Source organism: Geotrypetes seraphini, chromosome 11 (genome assembly GCF_902459505.1).
Source record: "Geotrypetes seraphini chromosome 11, aGeoSer1.1, whole genome shotgun sequence".
Classification (NCBI taxonomy): domain Eukaryota; kingdom Metazoa; phylum Chordata; class Amphibia; order Gymnophiona; family Dermophiidae; genus Geotrypetes; species Geotrypetes seraphini.
In genome coordinates this window covers 93,541,854-93,563,543 of record NC_047094.1, presented here as the reverse complement: position 1 = coordinate 93,563,543, position 21,690 = coordinate 93,541,854, and the positions used below count along the sequence as shown (strand labels likewise).

The 21,690-nt window shown below is 45.9% G+C and overlaps 1 protein-coding gene across 1 annotated transcript in view; it reads left to right on the top strand.

Moving 5' to 3' along the window:
• MTG2 (mitochondrial ribosome associated GTPase 2) overlaps positions 1 to 21,690 on the top strand; it is a 44,355-nt gene that overhangs the window by 7,489 nt on the left and 15,176 nt on the right. The window contains exons 3-4 of the mRNA XM_033962606.1: positions 7,103 to 7,250; positions 16,969 to 17,084. Of these exons, the coding sequence (XP_033818497.1) occupies positions 7,103 to 7,250; positions 16,969 to 17,084 (264 nt within the window). The remainder of the gene's footprint in view (positions 1 to 7,102; positions 7,251 to 16,968; positions 17,085 to 21,690) is intronic.

Below are 21,690 nucleotides of genomic sequence, written 5' to 3'. Positions count from 1 at the left end.
TTGGCAGACTTCTACGTTTTGTGCCCAGATTGTGGCTGGAAAGATTCAAAAGGGCTGGAGTGAAGCTTCAATGACAGTTTCAGTAGTTGGAGAACAAGGTTAGTGCCGAGCAGACTTCTGTGGTGTGTGCCTTGAAAATGACTAGGACAAATCGAGATCCAAGTATGCATATGTAGTATCACATCATACTTGCACTATGAGTTTATCTTGTTGGGCAAATTGGATGGACCATGCAAGTCTTTATCTTCCTTCATTTACTATACTCGTATTACTATGTCAGTGTCAAAGCTGGATGCTCATCACTTTTGGAATCACAGTCTATATTTTTCCATATCAAATCATCTTCTGTACCATCAAGTGTGTTGTTTTGTTTCAGCCAGATGTTCTCTAAATGTGTCAACAAGATGCCATTAGATGGTGTGTTAAGAGCCGGTTGGCTACCTATTCCAGACAACATTCACCCAATCTTCCATCATTCAGCTATCATCCAATATAATACACATACAATTACATCTGCTTGGAAATATTTTTTTGGATTGGTTTTCCTGTTAAGAGTCAAACAAGGAGGACACTTTCTGCCTTCAGCTGTTATATATACCAGTTATTCCAGTGCAACAGTGATGGTATGCTGAACCATAGGGTACTCCTTCTATTCTCATGAGCATACTGCAGAAAGATGTCAATCACAGCTTTTGAGCACCTCCTCCTCCTCCCTGGTCTCTGCTGCCCCTTCACTTTCTCTCTTTGCAGGTGAGCATAAAAGGTGTCTTCTGATCTGCTCAGTTTATTTCTTTTGTATTTTGTGATAAGTTTTGCGGTTCTTTGCTCTAGTCACGATTTTCTTTCATGAAGTCAGAGTTCTCTTGTTAAGTGTCTACTCTGCCTGCATAGAGAGGAAAAGATTTTAAATCTGCAGCTCGAAGGTGTTATATTCATCAGGGATCTATTTCAGCCAGCCTGCTGAAAATTCGTGGAGCTCACAGTCTGGTCCCCTGGTGTTTTTTTGCCCCTTTTTTGGATGCTAATAGAGTTCCTTCAGGGTGCTCACAGTGCCAGTTGTGTTCATCTCCCCCCCCCCCCACTGCTTAGGTACATCCCTATGTTTCAGCATCCCATCCCTATTGTACTGGAAAAATATATTAGGTTCTTACCTCGATAATATCTTTTCCAGTAGATAGGGATGGTATGCTTATTATGTGAATGGATGGTATGCTTATTATTAGGATATATCTCCACCAATAAAATATATCACTCTCAAAGAGAGGAATATATTTTATAAAGATATATTAATATGGGGAAAGAAGCTCACCTGATTAAAACTTAGCTCTATAATAATAATATATTAAGTATAATATATGTGTATCAATATTGAAGGACCAAGATTCAAAGCATTTACAATCAAACTAGAATTTTATTTCTTACAGAGCAGAATTAATTATAAAATCAGGCAGATAGAGCGGGTTACAGATAGGATCTTTTAACAAGGAGAATGTGCTACAAGACAAGATATTGCTAAAGCAGAATGATTAATCAAAAGTTACTCACAATAGCTGGTTGAAAAGTCCTTAGTTTGAGAGACCGCATGGTAGAGCTGAGTACATGGCCTGGAAGCACATGGTGTATAGGAGAGATGTTGCAGTAGGATGATACCCAGGAGAAAAGGAAGGAAAAGGGGAGGAAGATGGGTAAACAATGTTCTCCCCAGGGGCTTACAGCCGGGCGCTGTGCCCGGCTGATTTAGATGACCGCCCAGCTAATCCTGCTGCTGCTGCCACCGCCGATGCTCCTTTCCGGGCTGACTCGCCGCCAAAAATTTTGTTTGACGCCTGCCTTTTTTTTGCCAGCATGCTTTTACTTGCTTCGGGCCTTCCTGTTGCCGGGTCCTGCCTAATTTCTGTTTCTGTTTCTGTGAAGGCAGGACCCGGCAGCGAGGAAGGCCCGAAGCAAGTAAAAGCAGTAAGTTGTAAGCTTCTCCGGGGCTCTGTGTGCATGCCGGCTTCCCTTCTCTTCCCTCCCCCCCACGGGACGCAACTTCCGGTTTCGGAGAGAAGGGAAGCCAGCACGCACACAGAGCCCCGGAGGGAAGCTTACAACTTACTGCTTTTACTTGCTTCGGGCCTTCCTCGCTGCCGGGTTCTGCCTTCACGGAAACAGAAAGTAGGCAGGACCCGGCAAAGAGGAAGGCCCGACGCAAGTAAAAGCAGCAAGTTGTAAGCTTCCCTCCATCGCTGATCTATGAAAGATAGGTCAGCGATGGAGGGAAGCTTACAACTTGCCTAGCAACTATCGGGTTTGTGAGCTGGGAAGGATGGGAAGAGAAATGCTGTTGCTGCACCGAATAGGGGAGGGGAGGGGGAAGAAAAATATTCTGCTGCTGCACCCATTTTGGGGGGAAGGGAAGAGAAATGTTGCTGCTGACCCAATTTTTTTTTTGGGGGGAGGGTGCATCCAATTGGGGGGGGAGAGAAAAGCTGCTGCTTCACCCAATTGGGGAGGGGAAGAAAAGTGCAGCAGCAGCACCCAATTGGGGAGGGGGAGGGGAAGAGAAGTGCTGCAGCAGCACCCAATTGGGGAGGGGGAGGGGGATGAGAAGTGCTGCTGCAGCAGCACCTAATTGGGGAGAGAGAGGGGAGAAGGAAGATTAGGGAAGAGAGAGGAGAGGCAAGAGATGCCAAGACCATGGGAGGGAGGGAAAGGAAAGGAGCTACCAGACCATGGGGGGGAGAGATGTCGGCGCATATGGGGGAGGAGGGAGATGCTAGGGCATGGGGAAGAGAAGGGAAGGAGATAGAGATGCCAGACCATGGGGTGGAGTGGGAAGAAAGGAAGGAAAGGAGAAGAGAGAGAGATGCCAGAGCATAGGGGAGGGGTGAAACTGAAATGAATCATGTACAAAGGAGAGAAAGGGCACAGGATATACAGTTTATTGAAGGGACATAAAAAGAGGGAAGATGCCATATAGAACAGAAAAAGGGCGGACCCTGGATGGAAAGGGCAGAGAGGGTGAACAGAGAATGCAAGGGGCAGAGAGAGGGTGGACAGTAGATGGAAGGGGTAGAGAGAGAGAGGGCAGAGGCTGGGTGGAAGGGGCAAAGAGAGGATAGATGTTGCATGGAAGGGAGCGAGGATAAACGCTGAAGAGAAGATAAAGCAGAAACGACAATAGGTAGAAAAAAAATTTTTTTTGTTGCTTTACGTAGAATCAAGTAGTATTGTAACTGTATTAATTAAAGTTTATAAATAGGAAATTGAAATAAGGCAGTTTTTTTTGGGACTAAACCCCTTTCCTCAGGTCAGGACAGGATACCATAACAGCAGGGGTGCCCAAATGGTCGATCGTGATCAACCAGTAGATCACAAAGGCAATGTGAGTCGATTGCTTTGCATTTGCAATCTTTTTCTTCCTGCCTCCCCGAGCCAGGCCAGGCGCTAGACTCACAAGACTTCACCTCTGACGTCAATTCTGACGTCAGTGAGGTAGTTCTAGGCCAGCCAATCGCTGCCTGGATGGCCTGGAACTTCCTCTCTGACATTAGAATTGACGTCAGAGGTAAAGTCTTGTGAGTCCGGCGCTTGTACATGCCTGGCCTAGCTCAGGGAAGCAGCAGGGAGAAATCGGCGTGGTGGCTTAGGGGGTAGGGAAAGAATGGGGGAAGTGGATAAATCGGCGTGATGGCTTGGGGGGGACAGGGGGAGAGAGAAAGAAAGGCAGAAATAAAGAGGGGGCAGGGGGAGAGAGAAACAGGCAGTCAGGGGGGAGAGAGAAAGAAAGAGAGACAGAAAGAAAAGGGAAGTGGCAGAAAGAAATAAATATTGGATTTACAGTCAGAAGAAGGAAGTGAAACCAGAGACTCATGAAATATCCAGACAAAAAGGTAGGAAAAATGATTTTATTTTCAATTTAGTGATCAAAATGTGTCCATTTTGAGAATTTATATATGCTGTCTATATTTTGCACTATGGCCCACTTATACTAAACCGCAATAGTGGTTTTTAGCGCAGGGAGCCTATGAGCATCGAGAGCAGTGCAGGGCATTCAACACATCTCCCTGTGCTAAAAAACGCTATTGTGGTTTAGTAAAAAGGGAGGGGGTATATTTGTTTATTTTTGTACAGTTGTTCCTGAGGTGACATTGCATAAAGTCATCTGCCTTGACCTCTTTGAAAACTCGCGGAATATAAATGATAATTAACATTTTCTCTGCGTACAGTGTGCTTTGTGTTTTTTTAAATTTTATTGTTGGTAGATCATTTTGACTTGGTTATTTTAAAAGTAGCTCGCAAGCCCAAAAAGTGTGGGCACTCCTGCTGTAGAGCCATTCTTGTATGACTGGATGAGCTATATTTATCTTTTTTTTTTTTAGTTGTTTAAATTCATGCAGAAATAAATGGCTAAACTGAACCTAATGACTTCATTAACGCCTTTCCCTTTTTTAAACCTCTATACCAGGGGTCTCAAAGTCCCTCCTTGAGGGCTGCAATCCAGTCGGGTTTTCAGGATTTCCCCAATGAATATGCATGAGATCTATGTGTATGCACTGCTTTCAATGCATATTCATTGGGGAAATCCTGAAATCCCAACTGGATTGCGGCCCTCAAGGAGGGACTTTGAGATCCCTGCTCTATACCATTTTAAAGAGGGCAAATATCTAATTATTCCCTTCTAGCATTGGATGCTTCTTAAATTAAGTAAAAATATTCTGGCACAAGTGTCAAACCTTAAAAAATGAAGTCATATTGAGCATTGGAAAATAATAATAATTAACTAATAAAAATAGTACACATTTAGGGCTTCTTTTACTAAGTTGCGAAAATAGTTTTAGCGTGTGCTTAGCGCACACAGAATTACCACACGCGCTAGACGCTAATGCCAGCATTGAGCTGGCGTTAGTTTTACCGTGTAGCGCAGGAGTTTGCGCGTGCTAAAAATGTTAGCGCACCTTAGTAAAAGAGGGGGTTAATTTTCCCCACCACCAAATTTTCCCATCGCGCCCCACCCGGCTACTTTTTCATGCCACCCGGCTGGAAAAAATGTCTGGGGAGATCACTGGGTAAATCTTCTGGCTTTATAGATATAGATGGTTCCAATGAGGCATCAGAACCCAGGGGCAATTGTCCAATCCTAAGGCAGGAACTCGGGCTAAGTCTCTTCCCTGAGGCTGGCATCGCATCCAATCACAGCAGTATTTTAATTCCAACTTTTTCCTCTGTTTGTAGGTGGATGATGTCATCTGATTGAATTTTCTTATCCGAGTGACTTAAAATGGTATGCAGACATGGGTGGGGGTATTTCCTTTTACTGGCACACCCCGCCATGCTTTGTTGATTAGTCTGAGAAGAAAGTGAGCTTCACTTGGCCATTTCTTTGTCATCCCTGAATAGGTGTGCTTTACACTGTCTGAAGGCAAATGGCTCAGTCTTTCAGAATCCAAGTTAGAAATTATTTCTTGGTTTAGGCAGTAAATTTATAATTTAATTTCAGTACAGTTAATCATATCATGGTACATTCTGAACCCCCTGCCCAGTAATTTCTGATGTGCTTGCCTCTGCCTTAAGCTTCCAGTCCTTTCCATAGCTCAGACTTCTCTGCCAATCCCGTTCTAGATTTCTGGGACTGTCTGTCCAGAATGATGCACCTGTTGCACTAGAAAAAGAGATTAGGTTCTTACCTTGCTAATATATTTTCTAGTAGATAGGTGTATCATTCCTGCGCCTGTCTCCTGTCTAAATCAGAAAATTTGAGTCCAAATGAAATTTGGATGTCAGTCAGACCTAAAAGGTATAAATAATAATCTATTGCTATAACACATTGGGGTAATACTTGAGTTCCATAAATGTTTGTTTGGCATGATGTTTTGCTGAATTGATTGTAAATTGGCAATGTTTAACATATTTGTTATGATTTCAGATTTGTTATGAGTTCATTGGCAATGTTTAACATATTTGTTATGATTTTGGGGAGTTTCTATATGGGGCCTGCTTTGGTACAAATTGAAGGAGGTAACAGAGCTCTCTAGTGAAGGAGGAGGGATTCAAAAGCTAGAATGGATTCCTTCTGCAGAGCTCATGAGCATGGGGATATTACCTGTCTGTCCAGAATGACAATCTATCTACTAGAAAAAATATTAGCAAGGTAAGAACCTAATCTCTTTTTTTTTCTATTGGATCAATTATTTACTTTATGCAGTTTTGAGGTGCAAAATGCACTTCTGGAACCTAACCTCTATTTTCCCAGAGATGCAACATTTCGTTATTCACAATTTTGCAATTCTCAAACTTTTTTCCAGAAACCATTCTATTGTGAATAATGAGAATGGTCTGTATTGGTATCTTGTATACTGGTATTTCTATACTGTTGTATTTCTGTTCTGACACCACACGCTTTGAGCTGTCTTGATGAAAAATCAATGATCATGATGGTTTGTCCTTGATCCAATCTATTGCTGTTTAATAATATACAAAGTATGGTATTTTGAAAGTAAACTGTTAAAGGAGTGTACCATTTAGATGCCCCAAGAACAATTTTTGTCCTCTATTCTAAGATACCATCAAATGTAAGCTGCACCTACTTTCCATGCATATTAAAATAAATATCGTTTATACTCGAATATAAAGCAAAGTTTTGGGCCACAATAATGACCCTGATATGGGGGGTCTCAGTTAATATGTGGGCCAGCGCCTACCTGCTCCCCTCCCGGACCTGTTCCAGGTCTGTCATAAGACCTGTTGGACTACCTTCTGTCCCAGGCGATTCTTATAACTCTTACCTCCCTCCCACCTCTCTGATTAGTAAAAAGCATACTGAATGCAGAGCCTGGCAGGTGAGGGAGGAGGGCTGGGTGCAGAACCTGGCTGGGCAGGGCACTTGAATATAACCCCCCTCCAAGTTTATATTCAAGTCAACCTTTTTTGGGGGGAAAGATATCTCGGTTTATATTTGGGTTGGTTTATATTCAAGTATATATGGTAAATATGTTCATCTTAGAATTGAGGAAATGTGGTAATATTCAATGAGGGATCAAGAAAGCTTTGAAAGAGATGTGTTGGTGCATTGATGATGATATGACTGCCTTGAAACTGATCTCTTCTCTGTCTCACCCAGACTCGATACTTTGTTGACCAGCGCAGAATTTCTGTAATTGGAGGAAATGGAGGCAGTGGTGCCAGCTGTTTTCACAGTGAACCCAGGAAGGAGTTTGGAGGACCTGATGGTGGTGATGGGGGTAATGGGGGACATGTAATCTTAAAAGGTAAGAGGATAGGATATTGTATTGAATATTTATTTATTTATTCAATTTTCTATACTGTTCTCCCAGGAGAGCTCAGAACGGTTTACATGAGTTTATGCCTTTAGGAAATCTTGTTTGTCTGTCTTGCCTGTTTAGCTTGTAAGATCTTTCGAGCAGGGACTGTTTTCTTACTCTTTGTGACTCTGTATAGCGCTGCATGTTCCCCCCTTCTTTGCAGTAATAGTAGTATTGCCAAGATGACTGTATGAATATTGATTCAGTAAGAAAAGTATCGGGAGTCACTTTAGACCAGTGGTCTCAAACTCAAAGCCTTTGCAGGGCCACATTTTGGATTTGAAGGTACTTGAAGGACCGCAGAAAAAATAGTTAATGTCTTATTAAAGAAATGACAATTTTGCTTGAGGTAAAGCTCTTTATAGTTTATAAATCTCCCCCCCCCTGAAGGCCTGCATGTTCCCCCCTTCTTTGCAGCATCCTCCAGCTTCTCCCCCTGGCCTCCCAGTCTTAGTTTCAGCTAATTACTGCAGCCTGCAGAGAGGATCGCCGGTGCTGTAGTGTTCCTTGCAGGCTGCCATCGGCTTCCACAGCACATTCCCTCTGCCACGGTCCCGCCCCTCCTCTGACGTCAGGGGCAGGATTGTGGCAGAGGGAACATGCTGCTGAGGACGATGGCAGCCTGCAAGGATCGCTACAGCACTGGCAATCCTCTCTGCAGGCTGCGGTAATTATCTGAAGGTAAGAGCGGGAGGCCAGGGGGGAAGGCAGAGGATGTTGCAACGAGCGGGCAGCACTAGTATAGACAGTACTAGTACAGGCCACGGGCCGCAAAATAGTTCCTGGTGGGCCGCAAGTTTGAGACCACTGCTTTAGACAGTTCATTGAGTTTTGAAGATCATGCTAACTTAGTCGGAAATCCTTTCTTACACTGCAAAAGCTAAGAAGGGTAAGACCCTACTTATACCAACAACACTACCATAGGAGCCAACTTTTCAAAATGATTGGGGGTGCTCAGCTCGTCATAAATTAAAAAGTCCAAAAACGGAACATTTTTTCTTGTTTGTTCTAGTTCTATTTGTATAATGGTCTGGCAGGCAGTTGGTGCAGTGATGTTTATGATTACTTTCTATAATATGTTATACGTTTAGTTTTGAGGTGAGATTTTTTGGACTTTTTATATACATTTGAAATTGAAAAATCTAGAATTACTGAAAAGACTCATTTTCCCGATTTATTTATATATTCATTTTTATAGCCTGTCCTCCCCAGGAGCCCAGAACGGGTTACAGGGATACATACAGAAAGTTTTTAGGAACAGAGATACGTACATTACAGAGTCAATAACATGCTACAGGATCAAAACACAAAGCTATAGAATCAATAACTTACAACTTATAGAAAATGTTTAGTTTATAGAATTTTCTCAACCACATTTTGAGCACAGGTACATCAAAGTGGTTTACAATTTATATCCAGACATGCAATGAGAATAGGAGGAATGGTTCTATGTATCACCCTACCTCAAAGCTCTATGATCAAAAAATTGTGGAGAAAATCTTCAAACCAACTATGAACTTCAGAAATATATATATACCTTTTGAGATACTGACTGATGCTGGGTTTTGAACACAACACGTCAGGCTATCTTTAAATTAAGAGCACAGTAGGTGGTGGCAAACAGGGAAGACTTGTAGGTAAAAAAAAATACTAGGGGTAGTGCTGCATATCCCACCAGTCTCTCTTCCTCTCCAAACCCGATGCCACAGTTTTCCATCATACTCATTAGAATAGCCATACTGGGTCAGACCAGTGGTCCATCTAGCTCAGTATCCCATCTCCATAGTGGCCAATCCAGGTCACAAGTACCTGACAAAACCCGAAATAAGAGCAACATTCCATACTGCCGATCTCAGAGCAAGCAGTGGCATCACCCATGCTTTTCTCAATAGTCGACTATGGACTTTCCCTGCAGCCAGGCTGATTCAGACACAGGCACCTGAAGTCACGGTGAGTACTCCTTATGGGGAACATAGGGGAGAGGTGTTCTGAAATTTGGAGCTTTACTGGTTTCTGGGGTTAGTACTTTGGTCCCCCCTCTAAAACCCTATAATTGCTAATTTTTATGTAGCTCCAATGTTTTGTTTTTGGTGTGATTTTATTGTCGGTGGCCATCTTGGATTTTTAGCGATCTGATTTTAAACTTCTTTTTTCTACTTCAAAACCACTTGTTTTGACAAGTGGCACTAATGCACAGACGAACTTCTTTCCGGCTCACTATGATCTTGCCTCTCTGGTCACTGACCAGTGGGAGAATCCTGAAGGCTCACTTAAGGTGGCCAAAGCTATGTTTTGCTCTATCCTATGGCTCCGGACTTCCAGTAGCTGTTTGTCCAACTGAAGGTTGTGGCTCAAGTGACCAAGTGCACCTCCCTTCCTAGTGAAGGTGGAGTGATGCTGAAAGACGCACAGGACCGCAGTGAGGACGTGGTCCTGAAAAGACAGTTTGAAGTGCTGACTTTGGGTATCAAAGCTGCAAGAGCTGCCTTCTTCGTGACACAAGCCTGCTGTATCAGACTGCGGACAAGTCCCTTGGAGCTTGAGGATTCCTGTTCCCACATGTTTAAAGAGGGAGTGGATTACGTAGCCAGTGCTCTTTATGACATCATTAGAGTCCTGAGTAAGGTTTCAGCATACTCCATTTCAGCCCACTATATGCTCTGGATTAAGCCACTCTCAGCAGATTACCCTTCAAGAGGCAGATGCTGTTTGGCCTTGCCCCTATGTGTCCATTTTTCACTCCATGCAGCATTCCCCTTTGTGCATCAAGGGTGGACTCAGCAGAAGGAAGACCTGTATGCAGGCCTGTGAAGATTCTTCTCCATGGAGCAGTAAAAAGCTTTATTTCCGCAGGAATCCAGCTGCAATTTTTCCTATTCCTGTTGTTTACCATGTGAACCTGTCCCCATGTCATTCTTTACCCCAGTATCTCTCTGTCTTTTTTAACTTAACTGCTATAGGTATTACTTTGGCAACATAGGTAGAATTGTCATGCCAATAAAGTTATCTGAATCTGTCTGTTCCTTTTGTCAACCTCCCTCTTTCCCTGCAGCCTATTGGACAGACACCAGTCTATAGACTGCAGGGAAGGCAGAAGCAGTAACTAAGATGCAGTAACACTTCCTGCCTGTGTTTTCCTGTAGCTCCAAAAATTTGAATTTGCTGCTCCAGATCTTTAAACTTACAGGGAAAAATATTGGGGGTGCTCAGGCACCTACAGAGCTGGCACCTGTGAACACTACAGGATACTAGTACAATCAACGATATTGTCTCTACTAGACTACTGCAATGCACTACTCTTAGGAATCCCTGTGAAACTAATTAAAAAATTCCAACTGCTACAAATATTGCAGCAAAACTTAAATATTACAAATCAAGATTTGACCGTGTCATACCACTCCTCATAGAATTGCACTGGCTACTATGCTGCTTAGTATTCAAAACGATATATGGTAATGCCCCTAATAGCTGCCCCAGATTTATTGAACTATTAGGTAGATCTGTTGATCAATGTAATAGCTAACTTTAACTCTGAAAAATATAAAATACATGACTTGCTGTGAGTTGTCTTGTTACTACCAAATAGCAAAAGTATGGAACTCGCTTAACATAAGAACATAAGCAGTGCCTCTGCTGGGTCAGACCAGAGGTCCATCGTGCCCAGCAGTCCGCTCTCGCGGCGGCCCAACAGGTCCAGTACCTGTGCAGTAATCCTCTATCTATACCCCTCTATCCCCTTTTCCAGTAGGTAATTGTCTAATCCTTTCTTAAACCCCATTACTGTACTCTGCCCTATCACGTCCTCTGGAAGCGCATTCCAGGTGTCCACCACACGTTGGGTAAAGAAGAACTTCCTAGCATTCGTTTTGAATCTGTCCCCTTCTATCTTTTCCGAGTGCCCTCTTGTTCTTTTATTTTTTGAAAGTTTGAAGAATCTGTCTCTCTCTACTTTCTCTATGCCCTTTATGATCTTGTAAGTTTCTATCAAATCCCCTCTAAGTCTCCTCTTCTCCAGAGAAAAGAGACCCAATTTCTCCAATCTCTCAGCGTATGAAAGGTTTTCCATACCTTTTATCAGACGTGTCGCTCTCCTCTGGACCCTCTCGAGTAACGCCATATCCTTCTTAAGATATGGTGACCAAAATTGGACGCAGTACTCCAGATGCGGGCGCACCATCGCCCGATACAACGGCAGAATAACTTCTTTCGTTCTGGTCGCAATACCTTTCTTGATTATACCAAGCATTCTATTCGCTTTCTTGGCGGCCGCTGCACACTGTGCCATCGGCTTCATTGTTGTGTCCACCATTACCCCCAAGTCCCTTTCCTGTGTACTCTCCTTCAATAATATCCCTCCCATCGTATAGTTGTACCTCAAGTTTCTGCTTCCCATATGTAATACTTTACATTTCTCAACGTTGAACTTCATCTGCCACCTCGTCGCCCATTCCCCTAGCTTGTTCAAGTCCCTTTGCAATTCTTCGCAGTCTTCTATAGTCCGAGCACCACTAAAAAGTTTGGTGTCGTCTGCAAATTTTATTATCTCACACTTTGTCCCTGTTTCTAGATCATTTATGAATATATTAAATAGCAGTGGCCCGAGCACCGAGCCCTGCGGTACACCACTCGTGACCCTCCTCCAGTCAGAGTAGTGGCCTTTCACTCCTACCCTTTGCTTTCTACCTTCCAACCAGTTTCTGATCCATCTATGTACATCTCCTTCCACCCCATGGTTCTTCAGCTTCTGGAGTAGACGTTCATGGGGCACCTTGTCAAAGGCTTTTTGGAAATCTAGATATATGATGTCTATGGGGTCTCCTCTGTCCATTTGTTTGTTAACTCCCTCGAAGAAGTTCAATAAGTTCGTTAGGCACGATCTACCCTTGCAGAAACCATGTTGACTGGTTATCAGTAGTTCGTTCCTTTCGAAATGTTCATCGATGTTTTCTTTTATCAGAGCTTCTGCCATTTTTCCCGGAACCGAGGTCAGACTCACTGGTCTGTAATTTCCAGGGTCTCCTCTTGATCCCTTTTTAAAGATGGGCGTAACGTTGGCTATCTTCCAATCCTCCGGGATCACGCCTGTTTTTAGGGACAGGTTGCAAATTTGCTGTAGTAGTTCCGCTATCTCCTCCTTTAATTCTTTCAGAACCCTTGGATGTATTCCGTCCGGACCCGGGGATTTGTCAGGTTTTAGTTTTCCTATCTGCCTGCGTACGTCTTCAAGGCTCACTTCTATGTATGTTAATTTTTCTGTTTGACTTCCATGAAAGAATTGCTCAGGTTCCGGTATGTTTGAAGTGTCCTCATTTGTAAATACAGACGAAAAAAACATGTTTAGCCTTTCTGCCACTTCTTTCTCCTCTTTCACAACTCCCTTCCTGTCTTCGTCATCCAGCGGTCCTACCTCCTCCCTAGCCGGCTCCTTCCCTTTAACATATTTAAAGAATGGTTTGAAGTTTCGTGCTTCCTTAGCTAGCCTCTCTTCGTACTCTCTTTTGGCTTTTCGAACCACACGGTGACAATCTTTTTGATTTTTCCTGTGCTCTTTCCAATTCTCCTCAGTTTTGTCCTTTTTCCACTTCCTGAATGAATTTTTCTTATTGCCTATTGCTTCCTTCACTATTTTGGTTATCCATGCCGGGTCTTTTGTTCGACTCTTTGTGCACCCCTTTCTGAACCTGGGGATATATGTATTTTGCGCCTCGCTCACCATGCCCTTGAAAAAAGACCAGGCTTGTTGTACCGTTTGCCATTTTTTGGAAGTGTTCCTAAGTTTCTTTCTTACCATTTCCCTCATTGCCTCGTAGTTTCCTTTCCTGAAGTTTAAAGTTGTCGCTATGGTTCTCTTCCCTTTCGGTATTCCTACTTCAACCTTGAACTTGATCATATTATGATCACTGCTTCCCAACGGTCCCACTATTTCTACTTCCTTTGCAGGTCCCCTTAACCCATTTAGGATTAGATCCAGAGTGGCATTTCCTCTCGTTGGTTCTCTAACAAGCTGCTCCATGAAGCAATCATGTGTAGCTTCCAGGAATTCTGTCTCTCTAGCGCATTTTGAGCTTCCAAGACTCCAGTCTATCCCAGGGTAGTTGAAGTCTCCCATAATAACTGTATTCCCGCTTTTGCTTTCTCGCTTCATCTCGGCTTCCATTTCTTCATCGATATCTCCGGTTTGTCCAGGTGGACGATAGTACAGGCCTATCTTTATTTCAGGCCCTTTCTTTCCTGGTATTTTAACCCATAGCGATTCTAGCTTGTTGGCCGTCTCTGCTGTGTCCATTTTTGTCGATCGTATGCTTTCTTTTATGTATAGGGCTACTCCACCTCCTTTCTGTCCTGATCTGTCCTGGCGATAGAGTTTGTACCCCGACAGTGCTGTATCCCATTTGTTTTCCTCATTCCACCATGTTTCAGAAATTCCAATGATGTCTATGTCTTCTGCATTGGCCAAAGCCTCTAGTTCCCCCATTTTGTTTCTCAGGCTCCTTGCATTGGTATATATGCAATTTAGATCCTGGTGTTTTGTTGTCTTCATTTCCATTCCCTGCGCTTCAGTCTTTATTTTCTTCTCTTTTGCTACAATCTTTCTAACCTCCTCTTCTGGGTTAGTCGACTCTTGCAATTTGTCCCTTGCTTCTTCCTGGCCTTTTTTCCCCTCAGTATCTTCACAGGATACCTTCTTCCGAATCATCGACGCTTGGTCGACTGTCGGCTTTCCCCTTCTTGTTAGTTTAAAGCCTGTTCTATTCCTCTCCTGACGTTGTTTGCTAGAAGTCTAGTTCCTGCCGTGCTCAGGTGTAGTCCATCTTTCCTGTAAAGCTTGCTCTTGCCCCAGAACGTTGTCCAGTTCCTCACGAAGTGGAATCCCTCTTCCTCACACCATTTCCTCATCCACGCATTTATTGATTGTAGTTCTTCCTGCCTTTTCACATCTGCCCTAGGTACTGGTAGGATCTCTGAAAATGCTATCTTCTGGGTCCTCATCTTCAGCTTCCTTCCCAGAATCTTGAACTGTTCTATCAGCTTGCTTCTTCTATAGTCTCTCCTGCTGACATCGTTCGTCCCGATGTGGATCATTACTGCGGTCTCTTCTGTCTCCGCACTGCCTAGGATCTTTCCAATGTTGTCCACGATGTCCTTGGTTCTTGCTCCTGGGAGGCAGGTAACCAATCGATCCTCTCTCCCTCCTGCTATGTGGCTGTCCACATGCCTCAGGATCGAGTCTCCCACTAGGATCGCCGATTTTCCCTTCTTCAATTTTCGCTCCGGTCTCAGGTCAATGTCCTTGGTGTGGTTCGCTCTTTCTTCTTCTGGGCCTCGACTAGCCAAATTCTCCTCTTCCTGCAGTATCCCTCTGTGTATGTCTTCTTCGAGGTCATCTGTTTCTTGTTCTCCCTTCCATGTTGGTGTCGGGGTAACTTTTTCTTTCATACGAAGTTCGTTCTCTTCCACCTTCATCCTGTATGCTTCCTCAATGAATTTCTCAAGTTCCCTGACTTCCTTCTCAATGTGTCTCTCTCTCGTGAAGACTTCAGCTGCCTTGATTGGGTCCTCCATGGTGTAAAGTCCTTCTAGTTCCTGTATCTTGCCCTCTAGTCGCTTGACTTCAGTCTTCAAGCTTTTCAGCTCCTGACACCGGCCGCATACATATGACTGTCTCCCCGAGGGGAGGTAGTCATACATATGACAGTCCGTGCAGAATACTGGAAAGCTCATCTTCTGGTTCCCCTCTGCTTCCATTGGTGCCCTCTCTCACTCTCTGCTTGCTGCAGGTGTCTTTTCTTTGCTCTCTCTGCCTTCTGCTGGTGTCCTCTGTCTCTCTCTATCAGCCTGCTGTTTGTGTCTTCTCTCGCTCTCTCTGCTTGCTTCTGGTGTCCTCTCTTACTTTCTCTGCCTGCTTGACGCCTCCTCAGTAACCTTGTGTGAAAGACTTGAAAGACTAGTCCCTTTGCAAAAGCCCTTCGCAAAGGCGCTCTCGCTAAGGCTCGGCTCCTGTTATGGAGGAGCCCAGTCGGTCTTCGATGACGCGGTGGGGGTGGGCGGAGCTACTCTCGCCGCTGCCCCGATAGTATTTTTGCCTGTTCTTGCTTCTTTCTGCTCTCCCTGGCTCTCCCCTGCCTCTCCTTCTCTCTCTCTTGGTTCTCCTTCGCTCCTCCTTGCTTCTCCTCCGCTTCTGCTGCTCTCTGCCGCTGGCTCGACTCCTGTTATGGAGGAGCCCAGTCGGTCTTCGATGACGCAGTGGGGGTGGGCGGAGCTACTCTCGCCGCTGCCCCAATAGTATTTTTGCCTGTTCTTGCTTCTTCTGTTCTCCCTGGCTCTCCCCTGCCTCTCCTTCTCTCTCTCTTGGTTCTCCTTCGCTCCTCCTTGCTTCTCCTCCGCTTCTGCTGCTCTCTGCCGCTGGCTCGACTCCTGTTATGGAGGAGCCCAGTCGGTCCTATCGAAAATTTGTACAATCACCATGTTAAGCAAAAATCTAAAAACATGGTCTCTGCCAGGGTCTTAAAGAGACTCAGAGTAATAATAATGTTTGTACTATATAACAACAATTTTATTGATTAGCAGCTATTTTAGATGTCCTATCTTAGACAGCATATATAATCTTATAATTTTATGTAGCTTGTATAATTCTATGTAACATGTTTGACTCCATATAGAATTCTATGTAGCAATATGCTGCTTGTAACCTGCCTAGAGCTCTGATTTGTGAGAATTCGGCGGGATATAAGATAGCACATAACAAAAGATCATGCCTTTTTGTTGAAAGAATCTTTCCCTTCATCTCTTCTTGTTTTGTAAGAGAAAAGCAGATAGGTGGCTGTTAGCACTTTGCTCTTTTCTCCAGAACATTGTATAAAGTGGCAACCCATGCTATCTGTGATTGACTGACTAATACTATTCTCCCGAGCACCTCTATCTCTAATGTAGTAGTGAATGCACATTTACCCCAGACTCATTTATACATCTGTTCAGAATGGAAGGCAATCAAGGTAAGCTCCACTTTAGAAACATAGAAATAGGCGGCAGATAAGGGCCACGGCCCATCTAGTCTGCCCACCCTAATGACCCTCCCCTACCTTTGCCCTGTGAATAGATCCCATGTGTCGATCCTATTTGACCTTAAAATCAGGCACACTTCTGGCCTCAATCACCATACAGTGGAAGATGATTGAGGCCAGCAGCGTGCCTGATTTTAAGGTCAAATGGGATCGACACATGGGATCTATTCACAGGGCAAAGGTAGGGGAGGGTCATTAGGGTGGGCAGACTAGATGGGCCGTGGCCCTTATCTGCCGTCTATTTCTATGTTTCTAAAGTGGAGCTTACCTTGATTGCCTTCCATTCTGAACAGATGTATATAATCACTGAAGAACAATACCCACCCCCATTCAAGGAGGATGTTACTCCAGGACTAGCTCATACAGCATAAAATTTATGTAAGTGGACTTGGCATCCAGTCCAGGAGAGAGCTTGAATTAAAAAAAAAAGAAAGTGTTTGTGTATATATATATATATATATATTAATACAGTGTGTACTATAACTGAGATATCGTAAGCATTCAGACCTTGGCTGAAGCAGTTCGGCTGAAGCTGCCAAAGCTGTAATTACTATGTTGAAATCTCGGGGGATAATTTTAAAGAAGGATGGTTTCCTTTTCAGTGGATACCCAGATAAAGTCGCTTTCTGTGGTGCGGTCAGTTTATCGGGGGATGGATGGAGCGTCTGGAGGAAGCAAAAATTGTTTTGGATGTAATGGAGAGAACCGATATATTAAGGTAATTCTTTGCTGCACATTTAGTACTGTCACTTGAGACTCCTCTTTATGTTTAGAGGGAGCACTATTTACTAGTAGCCACCTACTATTCCCCATCAAGATAATCTTTTGTCAATTGATAATATTGATTACCCAGTAAATACAGTAATTAAGATTTTGGGTGTACAGTTTGAGATTAATCTATCATTGGAACCTCATGTTGCTTTTTTGATTTAAAAAAATCTTTTGGGCTGTTCTGGAACTAGAGTTAGAAAGTATCATCACTATCATTTCTGACTATTAGTCCAATCTCTGTTCTTGTCATTGATAGACTATTGTAATATCATTTATCCCAGGACAAGCAGGCAGCATATTCTCTACACGTGGGTGATGTCATCTACGGAGCCCCGATCGGACACCCTCGTAAGCAAACTTCAAGCTTGCGAGTGTACCGCGCAAGCGCGTGTGTGTCTTCCCGCCCTAACCAGGGCGCGCGTCTCCTCAGCATGGCCTCAGTTCTTCGTTTTTCACGGAGCCAGAAGCCTTGCCTCTAGCACCACAGCTTGCTTCATTTTTTTGTTTTCGGGTGAGTCGCTGTGCGGAACGTTTCAAAAAAATTTTTTTTTTCATTCTTCGTCCGTGACCTGGGGCTCCGGGTTTGACTAGGCCGACGAGCCTCGCGCAGCTGCGGCGAGGATACAATCTTATGTCCCAGCCTATCTTTGGATTCAAAAAGTGCACCCACTGTGGTCGGGTGATTTCTATTACCGACCCCCACCGTCGGTGCATTAAGTGCCTCAGGGCCGATCATCGCACTGACTCCTGCCCGCATTTGGCTAGCCTCCAACCGCGGGCGCTTCGTCGGAGACGGGCTCAGATCCTCGAGTTATTTGGAGACATGGATCCAGCGGCCAGGGCGACCCCGGCCTCGAAGGCCTTGTCTTTGTCAACTCCCTCTACTACCAAAACATCGGGGACTGTCCCGACGAAGCCTGCTACGGGTAAGTCTCTTCTTCCTCCCTCAAGTTTGCTGGTGAAGAAGCCTTCCCTGGGGAGTGCTGTGGGCCGTGCCCCGTCTAAACCTCCTCCTAAGCATGCCTCCACACAACGGGAATACTCTTCCTTGAGGTTGCCCTCGGAGTGCACTGCTGCATCTGTACGGCCTGATCCAATGGTCTCGGTGCTGATGTTCGAGGACATGCTGACTGCCATCCTGAAAACGTAGATCTCCTCGGTTCTGAGCCAGCTTGCCCCTGCCTCGATCTCGCTCTCAGCAGGCCAGCCTGAGCACCCATTCAATGCCCCCCGGGGACAGTCTCGAAGGTCACGTAGGCTCTCTTCTAGTGGAACCTCCCCTTCTACTTCGAGGCTTGAGTCACCGGCCCTTGCGCCTCAGTCGAAGCATCTCTCCGAAGCCGCTTGTTCTTCGAGGCTCCTGCCCTCGAAGCGGCCGAGGGACTCGCCTCGCCGGGCTAGATTTCCTGCCCCGCAGACCTCGAGGCGTTTCGAGGCTTCGGTGGCGCTAGAGACGCACCTCTCATTCTCGTTAGCGGCCCTCCCCATCGGACTCTCCGGGGCAGAGTGGTTCGAGGTCAAAGACTCCTCCCTCGAAGCCGTCGGGGAAGTTGACCTCTTCTCCCGTTCCTCGCACTCCATGCTCTTTCCCTGGTAGATTGCTGCATGGGTGCTCTTCTGCCTCACCGGGGCTTCGGAGCAGGACATCCTCTCTGTCCTTTTCTCGAGACTTGGACATGCCTGCTCTTTATTCTTGGGAAGCGTCCTTGTCCTTTTTGGCGGCTCGATGCTCCAGGACTTCCTCACCTCACGAGGTCCTTTCTTCCTCTCGGACCTCCTCCTTTGCGAGGTTTGTCTCGGACATGGGTAAGGCTCTTCAACTGGACCTCCAGTCTGACTCCCGGTACACCCAGGAATATCTGGATGAGTTGGAACTCCCCCATCCTCCTAAGGAGTCCTTGCGGCTGCCTCTCAATCTGGTTCTGAAACAGACCTTCTTCCGGAACCTGAAAACTCCTTATGACATTCCGGCCATCCCTTCCAAGATGGAATCTAGATACTGCACGGTGCCGTGTAAGGGGTTTGAAAAGTCGCAGCTTTCTCATCAGTCCCTGGTCGTGGAGTCTTCAACTGAAAAAGTCTAACCCCTCCAGGGTCTACGCTGCCATCCCTCCGGGCAGGGAGGGTCAGACGATGGACAAGTTCAGTCGCCGGCTCTACCAGAACTCTATGATGGCGAACCATGTCCTGAATTATAATTTTACTTTCTCCTCTTATCACAAGTACTGCCTGAAAGTGTTGCAGTCTTTCCTTTTTGATGTACCCTCTCGCCTTCAGCCGGCATTCTGGCATCTTCTGGAGATGCTGTCCCAACTCCGTCTCTATATGCTCCAGGCTGCATACGACGCTTTTGAGCTATCGTCCAGGGTCACGGCTGCATAAGTAATGCCAACTGAAAATGCTGAATGGTAGCGATAGCTATGCTGAAACGGCCTTTGCGGTAGCCATGCGGCGTTTGGCATGGCTGCGAATCCTGGACATGGAACACCGATTTGCAGGCTCGCCTGGCGAATCTTCCCTGTGTGGGGTCCGAGCTCTTTGACGACTTGATTGAGGCGGCTACGGAACGCCTTTCAGAGCACGAGAGATCCTTTGCCTCCCTAGTTCGTCCGAGGGCAAAGGCCCCGCCTACTAAACAGTATAAGCTCCCTCCGCGGCGCTATCCGCATAAGTCCACCCCCCCCTCTTTCTCGTCTGCCTCCTCGGCGACCTCAGCAGCAGCACCGTCCTTCCAAGCCTCAGACACCTGTGGTGGCGAAACCGGCGCCGTCTTTTTGACAATTCCGTTCCGAGCACGCCAGCTTCCTTCCATCAGCCTTCCCCTCTGCCCATCGGGGGTCAGCTCCATTATTTTTACCATCGGTGGGAGTTGCTGACAACCGACTCCTGGGTTCTCACTATCATTCGAGAGGAGTACTCCCTTCGCTTTCAGCATGTGCCTCCGGTTCAGCCTGTGCGGGAGTTTCCTTCAAACAGTCCACAGCTTCCCCTCCTTCTGCAGGAGGCCCAAGCTCTCCTCCGCCTCCAGGCAGTCGAGGAGGTTCCAGAGTGCCAGCAGAACTCAGGATTTTACTCCCAGTTTTTCCTGGTCCCCAAGAAAACTGGGGACTTGCATCCCATTATCGATCTGAGGGCTCTCAACAAATGCCTGGTCAAGGAAAAGTTTTGCATGCTCCGTCTTCCGACATAGTACCCCCTAATGGACGAGGGGGACTGATTATGCTCCCTGGATCTGAAAGAGGCCTAAATGCACATCCCGATTCATCCGGCCTCTTGCCAGTTCTTGAGATTGCGGGTGGGGAATCTCCATCTGCAGTACCGTGTTCTCCCCTTCGGCCTCGCGTCTTCACCGAAGGTGTTCACGAAGTGTCTGCTGGTGGTTGCCACAGCTCTGCGGATGCAGAGTCTTCAGGTTTTCCCATACCTCGACGACTGGCTCATCAAAGCGTCATCTCGATCGGAGGTTATCTCAGCGACCCATCAGACCATTTTGTTCCTTCAACGACTGGGTTAAGAGATCAACTTCCCAAAGTCCCAGTTATGTCCGTCCCAATCTCTCCAGTTCATCGGGGCGGTGTTAGATACACTTCGTCTCCGCTCGTTCCTGCCTCGACCTCGTCAGGAGACTCTGATCTACCTTTGCCGACAGGTGTCCCTTCTTTTGACCATCAATCTATTGGAGCTTTGAGCCATTTTCAACGCTCTCTGGGCCTTCCTTCATCTGCTTCGCGACCATGTGGTCCTCGTACGGACGGACAACCAGGTGGCCATGTATTATATCAACAAACAGGGTTGCATGGGTTCCCTGTCTCTCTTTGCCAGGAGGCTCTGAGGATTTGGGATTGGGCGATTCGCCACAACTTCTTCATCAGGGCGGTCTACGTTCAAGGCCAGCAGAACTGCCTGGCCGACAATCTTAGTCGCCTTCTGCAACCTCACGAATGGTCCCTCAGTTCATTGACTTTGCGTCAGAATTTTGCCCGGTGGGGGACCCCACAAGTGGATCTGTTTGCTTCCCCCCTAAACCACAAGCTGCCCCGGTTCTGTTCAAGGATTTATTCTCCACACCATCTCGAGGCGGATGCGTTCCTTCTGGACTGGTCAGACTTGTTTCTCTATGCATTCCCTCCGTTTCCTCTGATTCTGAGGACTCTGAGGTCACGCTCAAGTCCGTTCACGCCACCATGATTCTAATAGCTCCTCGGTGGCCCAGGCAACCCTGGTTCTCCCTGCTTCTTCAGCTCAGTGTCAGGGAGCCTCTTCTTCTTCCGGTTTTTCCTTCTCTGCTTTCTCAGAGTCGCAGATCTCTGCTTCATCTCAACCTGCAGTCCCTGCATCTGACGGCTTGGTATGTCAGCACCTAACTGCCTCATTCCAGTTCTCTCAATCGGTTCAGGATGTTCTCGAGGCTTCAAGAAAGCGGTCCACTCGCCAGTGTTACTCTCAGAAGTGGACCAGATTTTCCTCTTGATGTTCGGCACTGCGCCTGAAGCCACGTCCTGCCTCCTTGTTGTCCGTGCTGGACTATCTGTTGCACTTGTCTCGGTCTGGTT